The sequence below is a fragment of the Terrapene carolina genome, unplaced genomic scaffold (genome assembly GCF_002925995.2).
Source record: "Terrapene carolina triunguis isolate 2854851 unplaced genomic scaffold, T_m_triunguis-2.0 Scaffold197, whole genome shotgun sequence".
Lineage (NCBI taxonomy): Eukaryota > Metazoa > Chordata > Testudines > Emydidae > Terrapene > Terrapene triunguis.
In genome coordinates, this window is record NW_020664548.1 from 549,166 (window position 1) to 570,606 (window position 21,441).

Consider the following 21,441-nt stretch of genomic DNA (forward strand, 5'->3'; position numbering starts at 1 on the left):
CGCCCAGCCAGACAGCCGGGCGATTAGAAGAGCCCAGCGGGACGCGCTGTGCATCCGGGAGGCTTTGAAAGCCAGTTTCAAGGCTGAGCAGGGTACCCATTGACTTTTAAGTTTGTGGACACAGAAGCTGAACTTGCCCCCGTTTCTTTACCCAGTTGCCGTCGACTATCCTCTCCAATTACATACCCCCTTCACCCCCTTCCCAAAAAATAAAATCTGTTCTGTTTTGTTCATGGACACCGTTGTCTTTATTACTGTTTTCACGGGAATGTTTTAAACCTGGGACGCAGACTGTGGCGGGGAGCGGGTTTAGGGTTGTGATGCAAATGATGCTTCTAAACTCCAGGAATGACAGGCTCCGCGATGGTGGACTGGTTGTTTCAACGGAGCCTGCCAGCCCTCCTGGCCGGGACTGCGTGTATGTGTCGGCTATGTGACTGTCTTGCAGGGGGAGGAGGGTTACAGATCCCCTGCTGCGCGGCTCTGTGATCCAGGGTAAGGACCGCTGCATAAGATCTGTAACTGCCCTCCCCCGCCACCAAGTCACAGAGCAACACCACCGCCCCCACCACACAGAACATGAAAACCACCTCCCAGACTGACCAGGATAACTAGTCACTGCACTGTATATGTGCCCTGCTGCTGCACCTGCCCCCTGCTAAAGGTGACTGTCCTGTCCAATGACCAAGGCCCTTCCCCCCCCTCCAGACAGACTCCCCTCCAAAAGAAGAGGATGGAAACAGAAATGAACAGAAACGTATTCTTTATTAACAACCGCACATGGAACGGGGGGGTGAAACTTGGACGGGGTCTTGTGTGAGGCGGGTAGGAAAGGACTTTTCAAATTTTGGGGAATGAGAGCCTTCTAGTGGTAGAGCAGTCCGCAGGGGTGGAGTGAAATTTTTCCCGGCCCCTTCCACCCCTCCGTGTTTGGACTTTGGGTGAGGGGGGTATGGGACTTGGTGGCGGGGCAGGGCAGTTACAGAGAGACTGCAGCGGGGCTCTCTCCTCCTGCCTCCGGTCCTGCAGAACATCCACAAGGCGGCGGAGCGTGTCCGTTTGCTCCCTCATTAGTCCAAGCAGCGTTTGAGTAGCCTGCCTGTCCTCCTGTCGCCACCTCTCCTCCCGTTCAATGTTTGCCCGGTGCATTTGGGACAAGTTCTCCCTCCACTGTGTCTGCTGGGCTGCCTGTGCTCGGGAGCATTCCATTAGTTCAGCAAACATGTCTTCCCGTGTCCTCTTCTTCCTCCTCCTAATGTGCGCTAGCCTCTGGGCAGATGTGGCTGTGGGAATTGGAAAAAGGGAGTGAATTCCTGAGACAGAGCAATGTATCTGTGAACAGAGAACATAGTCTTTCTCTGTGAACAAGACCATGCAGAGCACCTATCACACGCGCACTGAGGACAAGGTCGAATTTTCGGCCCTCGCCTACAGTGCCTGCGGTCTTGCTGTGGCGAGCTGAGGAGCAGGGCAGGACACCGGACTTTGTCTAGATGGCAAACATGGTAAGCCGTAGACTTGTGGCCGCTTAAAACTTTAAGAGTGGCACTGGCCTCCTTTCACATAGAAAGCAATGCGAGTCTCTGCTGGCAGCAATCCTGCAAGCATGAACTCTGGCCCTGTCCCAGCCCCTCGCGGCTGTAAACCGCGTGGCTGTAAACCGGCGGTTGCAGTTCTGTAAAGGGACGGGCAAGCAGTCCCAATACTAACTTTCCCCTACCTAATTCACAGCAGGGAGTCATGCCTGACATCACCCTCCTGAAGGTCTCCGAGAGCCAGAAGGAGAAGATGCTCCGGGACAGCCTGCAGAAACCGGGGCCATTTGCTGCACTGCTGTGCAAGGCCATGATCCCGGAGTACCTGCTGGCGTTGTGGCAGGGAAACGTGTCCTACCACGGGGGGCCTAATAAGCTGTCCCTGCCCAGGAACCTGCTGATGAGGCTTGAAAAACACCTGCAGGAGGTGTATGAGGAGTTCTCCCCGGAGGATGTCGCCTCGATCCCCGGTTACATTGACCAGTTCTTGGCTTAGGTGCCCTTGGAGGGACAAATGACTGCAGGGTTTTGGGCACTATAATCATGAAGCGGACATTGTGAGATTTTTTTAAAATGGTTCGGACTATATATTGAGGCGCCCAAAGACGGAGTAATCATGATACACTTTGCACTGATTCCCCTTTTGTTTGACTTTCCTGTTTACATGTTTTTAAGCACTTTACCCACTGTTAATATTTTCAATCTTCCTGTTTTGTTGCAAATAAATGTTTACATGTTTTAAAGCACTTTAGCTACTGTTAATATTTTAAATATGCCAGTTATGTTGTAAATAAATGTTTGGATATTTAAAACACTTACTGCTTGATCCTTCCCCTGAATCTGTGTCTGGGGTAACGGCTGGGGAGGGTTGGTAGGGGATCTCTGTCAGGGTGATGAAGAGCTCCTGGCTGTCGGGCAAATCAGCGTTGTAAGCGCTGTCTACTGCCTCGTCCTCCTCATCTCCTTCCTCCTCTTCCCCGTCCGCTGAGGAACCGGCCGCGGACAATATCCCATCCTCAGAGTCCACGGTCAGGGGTGGGGTAGTGGTGGCGGCCGCACCTAGGATGGAATGCAGTGCCTCGTAGAAACGGGATGTGTGAGGCTGGGATCCGGAGCGTCCGTTTGCCTCTTTGGTCTTCTGGTAGCCTTGTCTCAGCTCCTTGATTTTCACGCGGCACTGCGTTGCATCCCGGCTGTAGCCTCTCTCTGCCATGGCTTTAGAGATCTTCTCATAGATCTTTGCATTCCGTCTTTTGGAGCGCAGCTCGGAAAGCACGGACTCATCTCCCCACACAGCGATGAGATCCAAGACTTCCCGATCCGTCCATGCTGGGGCCCTCTTTCTATTGGATTGCACGGCCATCTCTGCTGGAGAGCTCTGCATCGTTGCCACTGCTGCCACTGCTGCTGAGCTCGCCACGGTGTCCAAACAGAAACTGCGCTTCAAACTGCCCAGACAGGAAAAGGAATTCAAATTTTCCCGGGGTGTGGCTGGTCAGAGCATCCGAGCTCGGACTGCTGTCCAGAGCGTCAACAGAGTGGTGCACTGTGGGATAGCTCCCGGAGCTATTACCGTCGATTTCCATCCACACCTAGCCTAATTCGATATGGCCATTTCGAATTTAGCGCTACTCCTCTCGTTGTGGAGGATTACAGAAATCGATTTAAGGAGGGCTCTATGTCGAACTAAATGGCTTCGTGGTGTGGACGGGTGCAGGGTTAATTCGATATAACGGCGCTAAATTCGACATAAAAGCCTAGTGTAGACCAGGCCTTAGAGACCCTCTCACTCCCTGTGACAGCTGTGATCAACGGGGACGCTGTGACTGAGGGAGCTGAGGGTACAGAGGCAGAGCACACAGCTGTGAAACTCCCTACCTCTGGGGGACAGGCTATGGCCAGGCGTTGTCCTATGGCGCGCTGTAAGATCTGTTTCTTCACACAAGGCTTTCCTTAGTAATGGAGGCTGCAGCTCATGGAGACTGTCAAGAACGATCCCACTGAAGAAAGTGACATAACAAGGAAGGGCCCTGTCAGGCAGATGCTAGCCTTTTGATGATTTGTATTGCGTATACATACTATGAGGATTGGCACATCAGACATGCCTACATAGATGCATGCATGGATGAATGGATGCCTAGGTAGGAAAGACAGACTCGCCCTGCACAAATATCCAAGCCAGGGCTGGATGAATCAGCTTAAACCAAAGCAGAACTGAACCATACCTTCATTCAACACTTGAATCCTTGAGGGTTGAAACAGTTCAGTGTGGAACCATTAGAGAGGTTGCCTTCAGGAAGTCTCCTGCTGGAAATCTCCTTTTCAGAGAGCATTTAAATACAAGGAGACTGGTCTCTTGCGAGGTTTCCAGCTCACTTTTGCAGACTTGAGAGTTTGGATCCAGTTCAGATCAGCATCCGAACACTTGGGTGCTTATTCATTTTAAAGTTCCATCTCGCACTTATCAGGTTGCCTTTATTCATGAATCATGAGGAGATAACATATAAATGCCAGTAAGCAGCTAAGACGTATTATAGTAGCAGTGAAAACACTTGCAAAACCAAACAGAATTCTGTTAGTGATGAGACAGGAAGCAAGTTTTGAATTGGGATAGGAAATGGCTGGCAGTGCAGGCTGTTGGGGACTCCTACGGGACGGAGAAGTGATGCCAAGAGACCAGAGCACCGTTTTTTGAAACATGCAAATGCCAGGAATGTAGGAAGTAATGAGAGAAAGACAAGAGGCATGTAACACTGGAGCTGATTTTCAAGTACCAGAGTGGGTCAAAGGTCTGAAGAGCCACGAAATGTGAGCAGTAACATTTTGAACTCACTGCCCCATTTCAGCCAAATGCTGGGGACTTCTGCTACTGGTTGGAGGAAAAGGGAGGTCAGTCCCCCAGAGCATGTGTTGAATTGAGCCCGTTAAGTCTCTGGGAGAAGTTACGATCCATATCCAAGTCGCACATGATCAGTTGAGATTTACTGCGCAGTGTGTCACCTCCTACCTTCCTCTTCCTAGGCATGCCACTGATGTACTGGTTCTCCCGCAGAATGACTCTCTGGGGAAGCATTTCCTTCAACCTGGCTGTCTTCATCAACATCATCATTGCTTTCTTCTACCCCTACGTCGAAGCCACCTCTATGGGTAAGTGCTCCATCCACTTCTGTTCTTAGAGACCAAAGGAAAGGGCGTTCTCATCCAAAGAGAGAACTGACACACACTGACCCCTTGGCAGATACAATCTCACCAGCCCCATTCCCGGCCAAAGCTGCTCAGTATCTTCCTCTATTTCCTCTTCACCCTCGAAAGCCCGCTGCATTTGAAAGCCTGCGGCTGTGAGTCTCAGAGCCTGGCTCTACAGACTTGGGCTCGTGCTATGGCATTAAAAACAGCATTCGGGCTCAAGCTCTGAAGCCCGGGGAGGGGGTGAGCCGCAGAGCCTGAGTCCTGGCTGAGTCACGACGTCTACACTGCAGTTTGTAGCCCTGTAGCATGCGTCTGTAGACCCAAGCCCTGAGACTCACTGCCACAGTGTAGACATACCTTGAGAGGGAGGGAATGTTGTCCAAGACTGAGAGCAGGGGACTGAGAGCCAGGACTCCTGGATTCTATTCTTGACTCTGCCACTAACGTGTTCTACAAAAACAACAAGGAGTCTGGTGGCACCTTAAAGACTAACGTGTTCTGTGTCCTTGAGAAACTCACTTCTCTCTGTGCTTCAGTCTCCCAGTTTATAAAATGGGGATAATAATGAGATACCTCTTGTGTTATGAAGCTTCATTTATTGGTGTTTTTAAAGAGCTCTGAGATCTCAGATGAAAGGTGCAAGAAAAGCATTAATGTATTAATAATAAAATAATACATGTAATGAATATTAAGGACCATCTTATTCTGTGTTACCTTTTGTACCCAGGGATGTTTCTTTTCTTTTTCTTTCAATGACTGGCTCTTTAGTTTTGAGGGATAATTCCTCTCTGATGTTTGCTATGGATTGACACAGTGTGACCAGTTGATCATATGTGTTTGATTTCCATGCCCTTTAACGATGGTTTCCCTTTTCTTCCCAGGAGTGTTGGATTCCCCACTGATCTCCCTGCTCTTCTGGTTTCTGATCTGCTTCTCCGTCATGGCCCTATTCACCCGGCGCTACGGCGTCAGACCGCTCCTCGTGGCGTTGATCCTGCGATCGATCTATTACTTAGGGATTGGGCTCACGCTGAACATCCTGGGAGCTCTCAATGTAAGTTATCTGGGGAAGGTTAGTGCAGCACTCCTAAACCCAGGCTCAATCTGTCGAATTGGGCTCCCAGCAATGAAAATCAGTGGCCACCGGAAATGTAGCTGTAGGTATCTGGACGGAATCCTGCGCTCATTGGCATTCCCATGAAGTCAGTGGATTTACAGCGCTGTAACTGGGAGAGCATTCACCCTCTACCGTCATTGTATATTGAGTTCACAAAGGCAAACTGTCTTAATATACAGCACTCACCCACCCTGCTCCTTGTGATTGTTCCCTAGCTGACCAACAAGATTGTGTTCGTGGTGAGCTTCGTGGGCAATCGTGGGACATTTATCCGGGGCTACAAAGCCATGATCATGGATATGGAGTTTCTCTACCATGTGGCCTACATTGTGACCAGCATTCTGGGGCTCTTTGTACACGAACTCTTCTACAGCATCTTGGTACGGTAAACTCGGTTGTTAGGGAAACGTACGTAGCACAGCCATGCCCAGTGGGGAACTGAAAGATTCCTGTCCAGTGTTATTTGTGTGGGGCAGCCTTTCTGCTTTTTGCGTGTATGTATTGTATCTGCATCTCTTTCTATCATCGACCTTTGATCTGGGTCAGCTAGGAGGCAATGTGATCTACTGGTTAGAGCAAGGGATTGCAAGCCGGGACTCCTGGGTTCTATTTCTGGCTCGACTGTTGTGTACAAGTCACTTCTGCCCAGATCCTCAAAGCTATTTAGGAACCTAACTCCCATTGATTTCAATAGGAGTTAGGTGTTTACCGCTTTGTTCTCAGTCTGCTCACCAGTAAAACGGGGATGGTACTGAATGCCCGCTGGGAAATTTAGTTAGCGTTTGTCGAGTACTCTGAGATCCTAGGCTACAAGGTGCTATAGAAAGACCAGATGTTATCCCAAAAAGCCCACTGCTGCATTTCTCCCCTTGCTAATTAAACTCCACATGGGCACGCTTTGTCCATTTCAGCTCTTTGACTTGATCTACCGTGAGGAGACCTTGTTCAACGTCATCAAAAGCGTGACGCGGAATGGGCGCTCCATCCTGCTGACCGCCCTCCTGGCTCTCATCCTCGTCTACCTCTTCTCCATCGTGGGTTTCCTCTTCCTGAAAGATGACTTCATCATGGAGGTGGATCGGCTGCCTGACAACAAGTCCAAAGGTCTCTCCAGCTTGCCCGGCCACGCAGCGAGTGTCGGTTGTGGTGTGGGGGGTAGAGCGGGGGGATAGGTAGCGCTGGGTTCTCTTCCAGATTCTGCCATTGACTCCCTGCGTGACCTGGCACACAAGTCACTTCCCATGCTGTCTTTCAGTTTCCCCATCTGTAAAATGGGGGAAATAACACCTCTTTTACAAAGGAGATGTGAGACGTAATGTTTTAAGGGTCAAAATCCTGGTCCCACTGAGCATCCGGGTGGTAGAGAATACAGCAGCTCCCGGAGACTTCAGGGAACCAGCACTGCATTCTGGGGAACCAGGAGTTTGGAGGTAAAAGGGAATGTGGTATTGGTTCTGAGCAGATACAATGGAAGCGTCAGGACTGTAGCTGTCCTCTAAAGACCCCCGGCGTTTGAAAACTGAGCAGGGGATTCAGGGCTGAAAAGATCCCAGGACATCCATTCACAGGTTCAGTGGAAGTCTGGGCGCAGCGTGTGCAGCTAGACAGTCCCGTTCTCATTGCCGAAAGGGCTCAGCGCTGACAGTGTGTCAGTGACGGGAGCTCTAGGACTGGAGTTTGGGGGGGATAAGTGGGAACCCAAAAGAACCTTTCCCAAATAGCCTTTCGAGCTGCAGCTAAGGGGCGGTGAAGGAGAGGCCCCAATCAGAGGAAAGACAAGTGGTTCTCAAGCCAATACTCTGACGATGACACAGTCTCTTGTGCTTCCAGACGGCCCCTTGGGGATGCAAAGGAACATGGAGGCTTTTATGGAGTCGTGCAGTGATGACAAAATTAGCTGCTCTGCAGTGCCTGATGTGCTGAGAGGTAAGTATCTTACACTGGTAGAAGCATTGAAGATAGAGGAGAGAGATTCCCACCTTCCCAGCCTGTGCTCCTAGGTAGGAATCCCACTGAATTAATACAGAGCCAGTGGAAATCAGGACATGGATAGAGCGAGGTGGTGCCCTCTCATTTGTCAGTCAGCTGGGCAAAATCCAGCCCCTTTAACAGAGTCACTTAGAAGCAGCCCACTACCTAACAAGTAGCTAAGCCATGTCCCTTCAGAGTGAGGCTGGCCCCAGCCTAGCAAGGGTTAAAATGGCTAGCTGGACAAGCATGGGAAAGGAGGGATTTCAGAGGGAGCTCGAGTCATCAGAGCAGACAGGCTGATTCTGCTCAACTCTTCCAGGTTACAAGTTAATATCATAGCATCAAGGTGCTCACCAAGTTCTAGTTTCCTTCCACTGAATGAAGAGGGAATAACCATCTCCTTGTGTTGTTAATGGGCCGAGCAGCAAAACATTCTCCAAGGAGAGACCCCTCCCGCTAACTAGGGTGCAAAACACAGCTGCTGGAACACTGTTAGCCAGTCGATTTTCTCTGGGTACGTTCCGCTGCTGGATCTGGTATATACCGTGACCACCTGCTTCCAGGAGATAAAAGTAAAAGGAGGAAAGAAAAGCCCTTAGAGAGACTCCAAAGCCAGTGACCTAAGGCTTCTCTGTTCTGCTTGGCTCCTTCCAGTGGGCTGATCTCTTTATCTGCTCTCTCCCGACTGGTTTATGCTTGTGTTCCAGATGATGATGAGGATAACTCAGAGCGTGCCTGCGACACGCTGCTCATGTGCATTGTCACTGTCCTGAATCACGGCCTGAGGAACGGAGGGGGAGTGGGTGACATTCTCAGGAAGCCATCCAAGGATGTGAGTTAACTCGGCTCTCTGGGCAAACTCCGGTCCAGGGCCGATTCCCTTTTCTCCTGCAGAGACCTGTCACGTTCACGACTATATGTGTCTCCCTCCCTCATCCCTGTACATGCTTCTGATGCTGCCAGACCTATCCCCCGCCCCACTCATCTCTCCATTTATACACTGACTTACCCCTCTAATTAATTTCTCACCTTTCCTTCATTACACATCTTATGCATTATCTCTTCCATCCCCTATGCTTGTGCCTCTTTCTATGCCACCATTCCCATCAATACTCCAAATTTTCTTCATGACATGGAATTTAGATCTTAGCCCCTCAACTAGCCTCCCCCTACCTTGGCCTTAAGCCATTTCTCCGGCCATTGTAAGGAAGCAGCATGATCTAATGACTATTAGAGCAAAGGGCTGGAAGGGAGAAGTATCATGTTTTGTTTATGGCTATTTTCCCTCTGTCCTTTGCAGGAGTCCTTGTTCCCCGCTCGGGTTATCTACGACCTCCTCTTCTTCTTCATGGTCATCATCATTGTCCTGAACCTTATCTTTGGTGTTATCATAGACACCTTTGCTGATCTGAGGAGTGAGAAGCAAAAGAAGGAAGAAATTCTTAAGACCACGTGTTTCATATGTGGTGAGTTCCAGGGCAAAAAACATCACACAAACACATGTGCTCCCCAACCAAGATCCTCACAGGATCAAGCCCTTAACTTGTGTATTCCAGTAGCAGCTGTTTATTTTAAGAGTGCGAAGAGGGAAAAAATGGGAGTTGTCCTTTTTGTGCTTCTTTATTATGTGTAAAGAAGACTTGATTTATTTTTTCACATTTGTTTGTGTTAGAAATTTGGCTCTTGTCTATCCTAGAAGACTCCATGGATCACTGAAGAACTAGCAGCTTAGATAAAAGAACTGAACTTCATTAGTTGAGAGAGGAAATCATTTTTGTAATTCAAACTGTTGCTTTTTGTTAAATGAGCATTAACTAAAACACTCTGGAGTAATGTGTTCTTTGTGAAGGGTTTGTCACTCCTCCAAACCCTTAAATTCTGGGCTGAGAAAGCTCTCAGTCCTCGGCTGAGTAACCCAAGAAGTCCTCCCGAAAAAAGGGGAGAGGGAGAAAACAGAATTGACTTTCCTGATATTACTAAGAAAAAACATGCAGGAAAAAAAACCTTCTCAGGCCACCTTGGTGCATCAAAAAGGAAGCAAGCACTCCCCTTATTTTGGGGGGCGGGGGAATCAAAATGTAAATAAAAATAAAAGCACAGCACAAACCCAATTTTTCCTACTTTGCAGATCATGTTTAAGAGAGACCCACTGTGTGGTTTTTATGCTAGAAGTTTAGATTTGGTATACAGGAAATGTATTTAGTAGCACTTTAAATAGAAGTGTTCTAAATACACAGCTAAGTAATTTGTCTAATATAAGCTGGGATGCTTATTGTATGTTAAACACCACCTAATTATTAAAAGCGCCCTTTGAAATTCACACCTGGGATGGGATGCAATTATCTGTTCTTCCTTTTGCCCTTTTTTTTTTTTTTCCAATTCCTCTTTTCTCCACTGCCTCTCCCAGGTCTCGAAAGGGACAAGTTTGATAACAAGACTGTGTCCTTCGAAGAGCACATTAAATATGAGCACAACATGTGGAACTACTTGTACTTCATCGTGCTGGTACGAGTGAAGAATAAGACTGACTACACAGGGCCCGAGAGTTACGTGGCACAAATGATTAAGGTGAGTGTTGCCTAAGACAGGGCCTCACACACAGTGGCGACATGTCTCCCCCAAGGAAACCATTTTTTTATAAAGGACTTGTTGAGAAAACTTACTTGTTTTCAAAAGAACACTTCGAATTTTTTTTTTTAATTTTGTAAAAGCCTCTCACTTCTTCCTTGTATGATTATTTCCAATTTGGGCCCAGCTAACCAGGCGTCATCTGTTGGGTATTTTATATTCAACTACTGGATATTCAAAGAAGCCAGGACTTAATGAAAAGCAGAACTGGGAGCAACCTAGTTATCGTGAACTCAAGGCAGTGACAAAGGTTGGGGGAGGAGGGCAGGAAGGTATAGGAAAACCTTTGAATGTCCTACCGTCAAACTTAGGGGATTGCTTTGTGTCTGGAAGTCTACAAAAAAAAGATTGGGAAAATTAATGGGCTATTAATGAGAATCCTTAGAGGTACTGGGGAGCCCAGGCTCTTAAATGTTTCTACTAGACCCTTAGCACAGACAGGGTTTATAGGGCCAATTACCCAGTTCTTGTGAATTAGCACTTATGCTCAAATCAAGCTCCCCCATCATTTCAGAACAAGAACCTGGACTGGTTCCCTCGGATGCGAGCCATGTCGTTGGTAAGCAACGAAGGGGAAGGGGAACAGAACGAGCTCCGGAGTCTTCAAGACAAGCTCAACTCCACTATGAAGCTGGTGTCTCACCTCACTTCACAGCTGAATGAGCTGAAAGAGCAGGTATTATAGTTTAAACAGGGATGCTTCAGAATGGGGATGGCTTAATGGTAGAGCACAAATCCCAAGCAGTAGAGCAGGATCCACAGTAACTGAAACATGTTTCTAGGGTCATATTCTGGCTAGGGTAGCATGCAAAGATGGCCTGAGTCAGAATCAATGGATGCAGCCGCAGGCAGACTTCCATAAGCTGCACAGCTGGGGAGGGGAAAGAAAAGGTTTTAGCAGCTCATTGGGTCGGGGGCACTTGGCCCAAGAGTTTCCCTTAATAGCTAAGTTCCTCACCAGCTGCATGAGGACATAGCTAGACTCCCCCTCTGTCAGGAAAACGACATCCTACAGCACAACTCTCTCGCCTTGGTTCTCTCATCGTTATATTCCCAAAAGAACATAAGAATGGCCATACTGGCTCAGAGCAATGGTTCCATCTAGCCCAGTATCCTGTCTCCGACAGTGGCCAGTTCCAGATGCTTCGGATGGACCAAACAGAACAGGGCAATTTTGAGTGATCCATCCGGTCAGCCAGCCCCAGCTTCTGGCAGTCAGAGGTTTAGGGGCACCCAAAGCATGGGGTTTCTAATAGCCAATGATGGACCTATCCTCCATGAACTTAGCTAATTATTTTTTAACCCAGTTATACCTTTGGCCTTCACAACATCCCCTGGTAACGAATTCCACAGGTTGACTGTGGATTGCGTGAAGAAGTACTTTCTTATGTTTGTTTTAAACCTGCTGCCTGTTAATTTCAGTGGGTGACCCCTGGTTTTTGTGTTATGTGACGGGTTAAATAACACTTTCTTATATACTTTCGCCACATCATTCATTATTTTATAGACCTCATTTATAGACCTTAGTCGTCTCTTTTCTAAGATGAACATCCTAGTCTTTTTAATCTCTCCTCATATGGAGGCTGTTCCATACCCCAGGATGCAGTCCAGAGTACGGCTTTCTTTGGCACCTGCTTAGCAGCATCCCTGGAAGTTGAAAGCCCTTGGCAAGTGTATGTTTGACCCCAGCCTAAGGGATGAGCCTCTTAGTGTGGATAAAGGGGGAAAAGGAACAACAGTGTCCCTGACTACATTGTGTCCTTATTTTAACTCTAGATGACAGAGCAAAGGAAGCGCAGACAGCGGATCGGTTTTGTGGATGCCCAGAACACCTTGAATCACTGAGACACACAAAAAGCATCAGCTTCACCAACCGACTAAATACATGTTATCAGCTAACAAGGATGTATTCACTGGAGTCTGCGCATAGATCACATCTTCAGAAGCTGGCCCAAAGCCTAGAAGGTTACAGCTGTAAGGTTTCAACACCAGCCTCTTCCTTCTCCATTACATCTCTGCAAACATTTTGCCCAGCAACAGACAGGAACCACTAACTTACCAGATTTCCTCACTGTATCTGGACCCACAATTTATCCTAATGCCCTCAAAGGAAGGTAAATTATTTGGGACTTTGGTTCCTCATTGCAATAACTTTTTATGCTGTAACGTGAATTATCTTTCATATCTCCAGGCACTACATTTTGGTGGCTACCCCGCTCCAGAGAGGATAGCATTAATATTGTTACTAGCAATTATAGAGTTGCAATATTTAACTTATTCCAAGTAGTCAGTGGAAAGTCCGTAGTAGATGTGGAACTTTGCAACCCAGACATCTTGTTCACTATACCTCGCAACGCTGATTTTCTTCCATTTTAAGAATCGCATCTATCGCTGGGGTGCAGTAAACTCAACGAGATTTATTGATAGTACAACGCATCTGATGAGGATAAGTAACAGCAAAGCTGTTGCTAGCATGACAGTCTTTTATCTTCTGTGGACAGACTTTATTTGGGCAGTAGTGGGAAATTGCAAGTTTACAGCAGTTCACTGTGAAGAGGTATTCTGTGTTTATTTTCATCTCTGATGTGATGTTTTACAAACTTTTTATTTTGTTGTTACTTAACTAATATGTAAATTGCCTTAACTAAGTTAACACAAAATCAAGTCATAGTAAAAGCTGAAATGAGGTCAAAAAACCTCTTCTCAACACTCAGAGCTGTTATGCATTAATAATATTTATAATACAGTAGCATCCAGAAGCCTCGATCCTGTTTAAGGCCATATCAGGCAGGGTGCGGTGTGAATACAGGTCCCCAGCCCAGAGGAAACTCAGTTCAGAGAATGGTGATGGGTGCTATACACATACAAAGATATCTTATTGCAGAGCTACCATAAACACCACAGCTTGTCTGCTGAAGTTTTAGACTAGATCCCACTGCAGGTTTCAAATGGTTTCAGTTCTTGCCAGGGGAAAACTGTTCAAATGCCTAACAGCAAGAGGCCATTACTTCTTCCCAGAGCCAAGCATAGTGCAGGTACACGTTTTAGATATACATTCTTGCACCCCCATAGAGCACGGCATCGACACGGAGCAGTCGTCTGCCTCCCAGGAACAGACACTGATGCCGCTACTGAAGTATGCGGTAGCTTTTAAGGAGGATTGCAAATAGGCCACAGTAGATGGAGTGATCAGATTTTGAACTTGGATCAATGACACTGAGAAGCAAAGTCATTAACATCCATTCTTAAACCACTGGATGTGCAAGAGAATGACATGCAATAGCGCACACGCACACAAGCATTTGTGAATACCTAGTCAGAAGAGGACCACCATAACAAGATGTTAGTGGCTGTGTTACATTAAGATTATAACTAAAAGATTATAACCACCTAACAGTCACCACTCCAAACAGGCACATCTGCCCTGCCCCTGACTCTCTCACCTCGGATAGTGTCTCATTTTCCATACAAACACACTGTCCCGTGCAACTAGTATATTCGTTCTGAACCCATTTTGGAGATGCCAAGTTCAGTCCCAGACTTTAGAACAACAAAATGGAGGGCCTCAGGCATAGTTCTGAATGCTATTGCTAAGAGGAATGAATGGCTTTAATCATCACGGCAATATACAGTGCTTTAGGAATATGTACAGAGGGGGGCTGGGGAGAGAGGTTATAACTTTGAGTCCTCTTCAGCATTCTTGGCAGAGAACTTCTCTCGCAGTTTTTTCCATTTACCTTTTTTCATTTCCTCCATCTGTTTCCCGCTGTCTGCAATGGGGGAAGAAGAGGGAAGGCAGAAAAGCGGATGAGATTTCTGTTCAACAGACTCCCTTGTCTGACTTCTCCTAGCTTCAATCTAACGAGTTTGTATTTCAGTGCCTGGAGGCAAGTTTATTTTCTCAAACACAGGGGCAGTCCTTGCCATGCCCAACAACCAATAGTCAGTTTCCACACGCTGCAGTCAAAGTTAGGAACCGGAGCAGAGTAAAGCTACAACTGCACCTGACAAATACAGTGGCTGAGTGTATTTGTGCATAGCAGCACTCCTTTTTCTCTAAAAGGCTCCCTGCTATTAGGGAAGATGTAAAGAGCAAAATTAAACCTTTGAGAAGATAACTGAGAACTACTGAAACAAACTTGGTGAATGTTAGCACTTTTAATACATATGGTGTGGCAGGCATAGAGTAAGTTTCTTCCCCGCAGCCTTGCTGCTGAACCTTAAGAAACTATCAGTGCAGCAAACCCAGGTGTTCATCGACATCTGACCAACATGCTCATTTTACCTGAGTATGGAGGTCCCCTGAGTTTTTCTAGCCATGGGCACAGTAGTAGTACTTCTCACTTAACACTACCAACCACAGGGACTCCCCAAAACTAGGTGATATAGAGAACTGAATCATAAATGTATTTTTTTTCTTTAATGGGAAGGTATTGCTTGCAAGAAGTGCCACACCAAGAGCCCTGAGGAGTGAAATTCTGTTTATCCCTTGGCCCAGGTAACAGCAGTGCAAGCTACTCCTGTAAGCCTGAGTGGGGGAAGAGTAATCACAGACTAATCAAACAGAACCTCGTTACCTGTTGCTAGGATCAGCTTGCATTCTTCCACTGTCACTCCAGTGAAGCTCGTATCTTTTAGGCGTGGATACTTCCCAAACAAAACAAAACAAAACAAAACAAGAATTTACTGACTCAACAGCACTCTTTCTCTGCTCCCTCCTCAAGCCAGTGCTTTGCTTATCCTTATTCATCTGCTAAATCCTAAGCACAACATTCCTGTTGAAATACTAGCAGTGGAAAGAGTCACAGTGCCACCTTGTGGCCTTTAGGCTCATCTCCAGCAAAGCTCAAACACAAATCAGTTTAGACAAGGTGAGAGCTGCTTCTGAAATGACTGAACTTTTCAAAGGCTTGTGCTGCTCAAAATGAGTTCAGCTTTGTTTTTCCACAGTGAAGGTGCCAGCCAGCACCACAGACAGCTTGTTATTAATACTTCTATTATAGCAGCACTCAAAAGCCCCTATCCGATTTGTGGCCCTAGCGTGCTGTACAGACACATGGTCCCTGGCCTGAAGAGCTCACCTTGTTTTTATAGAAATTGGTGTGGATTCTGACTAAACTCTCATACATTTGGTCACAGTTTGCAGGGTCAGCAATCTGAAAAGGAACATAAACATTATGAAACTCTACTTCTAACCTGCACAACAAATGCTTCTCCTTGTAAGTAACAGGCCACATGCAAAATGAGAAGAGGAGCACCTTAACAATGGAACAGAAGTGGGAGTATCCTGTACAATTGCTACAGGTTCAAGGATAAAAACTATGTTCTCGCTCCTCCTGCTGCCTGCCAGCTGGTCCTATACAGGCAACAAAGCGTGGAACCCTCTAGTAAAAATGATAAAACTCTGCTCATAAGGATTTGCTGGATCAAATGTGAACAAAATATTCAATGGTAAAGAAATAGATCTGGACAGTTTTCTCCTCATGCCCATCCGCCACTACTGTAATGTGCAATAAAGGCTCCTTCACTCAAATAGTCTACCAGTCAGATTTAAAAAGGTGTCTTATTAATGAGTTAGGGTAATCTGTCCATAAGAAAAATTTCATTGCTATCACATGGTAGGTACATATCTGGTGGTCATCACCTGGGTGAATGTAGGTGCTGCAAGTGGTGCCATTTTTCTATATCACATCGTGTTTAAACATTATCGGTCATCCAATGTGAAAAAATTATAAAAATCACAAAAAGGGCCATAACTTGAAAAAGCAGAGTCTAATTTTGACCAAAATTGGCAGAAGACTTCGAAATACAATTGATAATGCAAAATGTACTCAGAGTACTGTTATGGAACGCTTGGGAACTATTTAGCCCCAAGTGATATATTTTAGGCATTTTCGTGTTCTTTTTTGCCTTTGGTTAAAGCAAAAGTCTGTAGTCACATGCCATCTTGTCATTATTTACAGAATGGACTGATTTGCGAATAGTTTTTCTGTCTGCTATTTTTATGATGTTAGGCAGATAAGACCCCTGGCGCCTAATTATAAAACATATTTTTGATGTTAACTGCTTGGCCAAAGTCTCAAGCACACATGGTACTTTATTCAGCTACTGCTTGGTTCCTCATTAACTCTCCGGTTAGGTCAGGTCTGTGCATGCCATGAATTCAAAATAATGGTCATAAATTTATAAAGCCATCAACAAGCAGAGACATAGCTACCTCCTAGCCTGTCAGATCATCTTTGATATGTGACCAAGGCTAAGTGTTTCACCTCTGAAAACTGCTCACACAGTAGGTAATGGAAGCAGGCTTATAAATAACAGCATGCAGTTAGGTTACTGACTCACCACAGCTGATTGTCCGCTCTTGTTACTGGGCTGGACTCAAATCACTTCTTTTGTACAAAGCTAGCAGGGAAAATCAGCAGTGTTCACATAGGCCATATCTTACCAGCCTTCCCATGATCTGACCAACACACAGTCCCAAACCCAATAAGCTGAGCATTATTAGACTTCCACCGTGCTTCTGTAAAGGGGTGCTGCTGTGAGCAAGAAAAGGAATGCCAACAGGCACAAGAAACCACAGAGGCTGCAGTAACATTTCTGTTTAAAGGTAAACTATGCTAGTAGCAGGCTATGGGTACCATTGGTGGTGAAAATTTGGGGTCACGGTCAAGGGATTCTTGAGATACAGCTTTCCTCTCCTCCTGGCAAAGGACTTGTGTTTAATTTTAAAAAGTGCTCTAAACTGCAAATGCAGAGCCAGATTGGCTTGAGAACTGGTATGCCAGATAGAGACCTAACATAACGGCTGAAGTACAATTTTGGGGTCATGGGTGATAAGAGCCTCCCCTCTCCTCTGACCCCTTTCCCTCTCTACCAGATGAGGAGAAGGGCTCTGAACAGAGAGCACCCTCAGTCTTTCCTCATGAAGCTTTTCCATGTACATTCACTATTAACCAGGCCTAACACCAACATGAGCAGCCCACTCTAGCATGGTGGTTAGGGTCTGCTACTGGGATGCTAGCAAACCTAGTTCAATTCCACCCTCTATCTGATGAGGAGATGGGATCTGAACAGGGAGCTCCCTCAATCTTGCCTATTGAGGCTGTTCCACTTTAATTAACTACTCATTGGGCCAGCTAAAAAGCTAGAATCACTCTATAGTCCCGTGGTTAGGACTCTCGCCCAGAATGCAGGCGATCCCGGTTTGAGGCCTCCCTCTGCCCCTTAGAAGGGGTTTGAAGAGGGTTCTCCTCTCTCCCAGGTGACTGAGGTGGGGGGTCCTTGTTTAAATCCCCTCTCATTCACAGGAGCCATTGTCTTCCTGAGAAAGGAAGGGGGCTTGAATTAAGAACCGGGCAGGGTGGTCCCTGGGATGTGGGAGATCCAGCTTCAAGTCCCCTGGCAGAGGGGGGGACTGGATCTCCCACAGCCTGGGCAGGGGTCCGGGACGAGAGTGATTCATTTCTTCCCCCCGCCCACTTAATTAAAAAACAAAACCACCTAGGTAGCAAATCCCTTCATGGCAAGAAGAGGGGGGACTTGAACCAGGGCCTCCACCACCACCACCACCACAGCTCCATGCTATAACCACTGAACTAAGGAAGGCTTCTTATAGTTACTTCTGGCTGTGGCTTAATTAAAGTGGGACAGTTTCAAGAAGCGATGAAGAGCAAACCACACCAAACTATACCGTACTTCAGTGATTAGGGCACTCACTTGAGAAACAGCAGATCCCGGGGCTTCATGTCCTCTCTCATAAGGTGGAGGTGGAGGAGGAGGAGGAGGAGGGCCTTGGTTATATGTTGTTATTCACCTGATACATTCTACAGCCCTTCTAAGAGTCATTACTGTTATTTAGGTACTTCTTCATTGTATTCAGAGCTACAAAGACAACCATTACAGTTGCATCATGTGCGCTTTAGAAGACTTATATCTCTGGCTGAGCAGATAACATCAATAAAATATGTTTGATAATTAGAGGGTAGGGGTCTTATCTGCATAACTTCATAAAAATAGCAGACAGAAAAACTTGCATAATAATATAATAAGCAAATGGGGAGAATTAAGAAGTGATTGTTCTTTCTCCACAGCATCAGGTAATGGCTGCTGTTGGAGGCAGGAAAATGAGACAGTGAACTGTCAACACTAAGTATCACCATACTTGATCTCCAGACTAAGCACATTTTGTATCCAGACCTAAAATGACCCTGCCAGTATTTGAGTTATGATCGCTGCAGTAGCTATTAAATGGGTAGTAGAAATAGCACTGCAAAAAAAAAGGTGGCTGAAGGGGTGTGTGGGACAGATATAGGTGTAAGGGGCCTGAGGAGGATCGGGGTAGGGTGTGAGGGGCCGGGGCAGTGACTGCAGGTAGAGATGTAAGAGAAAAGGTGGCTGAAGGGGTGTGTACGGGGTACAGGTATAAGAGGGTGACTGGGAGGTCGGGGGGCTGTGAGGGGCCAGGGCAGTGACTGCAGGTAGAGATGAAAGAGAAGAGGTGTTTTTTGGACTACAAGGGATGTTTATGGGGTATAGGTGTAAGGGGGTGACTGGGGGTGCAGAGGGGGGGTGCAGTGACTGCAGGTAGAGATGTAAGAGAAGAGGTGGCTGAAGGGGTGTGTATGGGGTACAGGTGTAAGGGGGTGACGGGGGATCGGGGGGCTGTGAGGGGCGGGGGGGCAGGGGAGCTGCGAGGCAGTGGTTGTGAGCAGAGATGGGAGGGGGGATAAGCCGGGGGTGGCTGTGGGGCTGCAGGGGGTGTGCAGGTGTCAGGGAGCAGCTGGGGGGGGGGGGCTGTGAGGCGCGGGACGTGGCTGTCTCTCTCCCCCTCCCCCCCCGGGGCCCAAACCCAAGCCCCGCCCACCCGAGGGCTGCGGAGCCGCCGCCCGCCCCCCCGCGGCGCTCACCTGGGTGCTCTCCCCCTCCCGGAAGGCCTGGGCCACCCGCTGCCGCAGGAAGGCGCCCAGGTCCCGGCCCCGCTTGGTCTCCTCCACCGGCCACTCCTCGCAGAGCTTCAGAAACCGCCGGTAGCGGGTGGCCGCCATCTTGGGACTGAGGCCCACGCGCACCCTCCCAGAGACGATTAACAGGTCACGTGACTCTGAACATGCGACTAAGCTCTCGAATTATTCAAAAGTACGGAGAGCGAGAGGAACCGTTCCGCACGCATGCGGAATCAGAGCGGCCGTTCGGTTCGTCAGATGGTGCACGCGCAGCATGGCCCAGCGAAGCCATGTGCTACGGGCTTGAGTTGGGGGCAGCAGGTGGCGGATACGCATGCGCCGAAGGGGCTAGCGCCTGACCCTGAGATGTAGCCTGATCTCCCTGCGGGGCGGCTGGGAGCAGCGCGCTCCCAGAGGGGAAGGTGGGGTGGAGGGGGAGAGCCTGGTGCATGCTCCTGACCTGCCTCCAGCCAGCGTGCTGGAGAGGGGCAGATCTAAGAGGGGAGGGGAATGGGGAATGTCTCAGTGCCCGGTGCATGCTCCTGCCTGGGTCTCCTGCCTGGGAGCAGCACGAGCACCTCAGGGATATTGTCTGCAGAGAGAACTGGGGCAGCCAGGCTCCAATTAACTCCACAGCACATTGACCAGACCACCAAGCCTGGAGAGGCCCCTGCTTGTGAAAAACATCCCTGGAATAATTGTTAAAGAGCAGAAGAGAGTCAGGGTCCCCCTTAATCTACACTCTGAAACCTGTCATCCATTGGTTTATACAGGGGTTCTCAAACTGGGGGTTGTGATGTGGGAAAGGTTATTACATGGGAGGTCATGAGCCGTCAGCCTCCACCCCCAAACCCTGCATCTCCTCCAGCATTTATTAGAGAGTTAAATATAAAAAAATGTGTTTTTAATTTATAAGAGGGGTCACACTCAGAGGCTTGGTGTGTGAAAGGGGTCACCCATGCACTGGTTCATAACCTGAGAGACAGGTCATTTGAGAGAGACAAGGTACTAGGTGAGGTCATATCTTTTATTGGACCAGTTTCTGGTGGTGGAAGGTAAATGATTTCAAGCCCTACAGAAGTCTTCACTCTGTGTAGCTCGAAAGCTTGTGCCTTGCTGTCCTGTCCACCAACAGAAGTTGATCCAATAAAACGTTTCCTCACCCACTTCGTCTTCCTCATCTCCTGGGACTAACATGGCTATAAGAACAGTGTGTTTTGAAAGGCTGCTGCTGAACGGTGTTGCTTTGCCCCTTCATTTATTAGCCTGCTGCCTACTCTGCCACGTACAAGGCTTTGTGCAGCTGACAAAGAGATCTGGCTTCTGCTGTGCTGCAAACATGTCGGTGCCAGGCTACCGACTGTGCGGCACAGAACAGCTAGTGTCATGCTCGCTTTCTGGCCATTTTAAAGCATAGAAAGGCTTATCCATTTCTCCATCTCCACTCCCAGCTAACAAGGTTGTACTCTGAATCAGAGGCATACCTTATGCCTGATGGAGGGCTAAATCCTGCCCTGTGCTACTGCATAAAGAGGAAAAGGGCGTGTAAGGAACCTCTTACCCCTTTGCAAGTAGCAGTGGAGCCTGTCTCCTGCTTAGAGAAATAGCTAACGCAGGGGCTTTATCAGCATGTAACCAAACTATCTTAGCCTGTTCCACCAGTCCTACTGGAGTTCTATTCACAGCATTTAGACACTGCCTTCAGCTGCACACAGGCAGGAGCCCCCTAATGCAGGGGTAGGCAACCTATGGCATGCGTGCCGAAGGCGGCACATGAGCTGATTTTCCATGGCACTCACACTGCCTGGGTCCTGACCACTGGTCTGGGGGGCTCTGCATTTTAATTTAATTTTAAATGAAGCTTCTTAAACATTTAAAAAACCGTATTTACTTTACATACAACAATAGTTTAGTTATATATTATAGACTTAGAGAAAGAGACCTTCTAAAAACGTTAAAATGTATGACTGGCACGTGAAACCTTAAATTAGAGTGAATAAATGAAGATTTGGCACAACACTTCTGAAAGGTTGCCGACCCCTGCCCTAATGCATTG

The 21,441-nt window shown here is 47.6% G+C and overlaps 2 protein-coding genes across 2 annotated transcripts in view; one reads left to right on the plus strand and one right to left on the minus strand.

Annotated features, from left to right (window-relative positions):
* The window catches only part of LOC112106114 (inositol 1,4,5-trisphosphate receptor type 3), a 96,165-nt gene extending 82,461 nt beyond the window's left edge, over nucleotides 1–13,704 (plus strand). The window contains exons 49-58 of the mRNA XM_024199181.2: nucleotides 4,557–4,682; nucleotides 5,606–5,778; nucleotides 6,057–6,221; nucleotides 6,753–6,945; nucleotides 7,672–7,767; nucleotides 8,520–8,644; nucleotides 9,113–9,278; nucleotides 10,220–10,380; nucleotides 10,955–11,116; nucleotides 12,217–13,704. Of these exons, the coding sequence (XP_024054949.2) occupies nucleotides 4,557–4,682; nucleotides 5,606–5,778; nucleotides 6,057–6,221; nucleotides 6,753–6,945; nucleotides 7,672–7,767; nucleotides 8,520–8,644; nucleotides 9,113–9,278; nucleotides 10,220–10,380; nucleotides 10,955–11,116; nucleotides 12,217–12,285 (1,436 nt within the window). The 3' untranslated portion in view covers nucleotides 12,286–13,704. The remainder of the gene's footprint in view (nucleotides 1–4,556; nucleotides 4,683–5,605; nucleotides 5,779–6,056; nucleotides 6,222–6,752; nucleotides 6,946–7,671; nucleotides 7,768–8,519; nucleotides 8,645–9,112; nucleotides 9,279–10,219; nucleotides 10,381–10,954; nucleotides 11,117–12,216) is intronic.
* A 311-nt stretch (nucleotides 13,705–14,015) lies between these two features.
* Nucleotides 14,016–19,512, minus strand: LOC112106116 (ubiquinol-cytochrome-c reductase complex assembly factor 2). Its single transcript, XM_024199182.2, has 4 exons — nucleotides 19,350–19,512; nucleotides 15,522–15,596; nucleotides 15,018–15,087; nucleotides 14,016–14,210 (listed from the first exon to the last, which is right to left on the minus strand). The coding sequence occupies exons 1-4, from the start codon at nucleotides 19,485–19,487 to the stop codon at nucleotides 14,113–14,115; spliced, it is 381 nt and encodes a 126-aa protein (XP_024054950.1). The 5' UTR covers nucleotides 19,488–19,512; the 3' UTR covers nucleotides 14,016–14,112.
* Between the last annotated feature and the right edge of the window lie 1,929 nt (nucleotides 19,513–21,441).

Bases quoted from the DNA above. Each gene is read 5' to 3' on its own strand.
- LOC112106116 (XM_024199182.2), bottom strand. From the start codon at position 19,487: ATGGCGGCCACCCGCTACCGGCGGTTTCTGAAGCTCTGCGAGGAGTGG. The intron at 15,088-15,521 runs GTGAGCTCTTCA...TTGTTTGGGAAG, and splicing joins CCAATTTCTATAAAAACAAG to TATCCACGCCTAAAAGATAC. The intron at 14,211-15,017 runs GTAACGAGGTTC...CCCCCATTGCAG, and splicing joins CAAGCTGATCCTAGCAACAG to ACAGCGGGAAACAGATGGAG.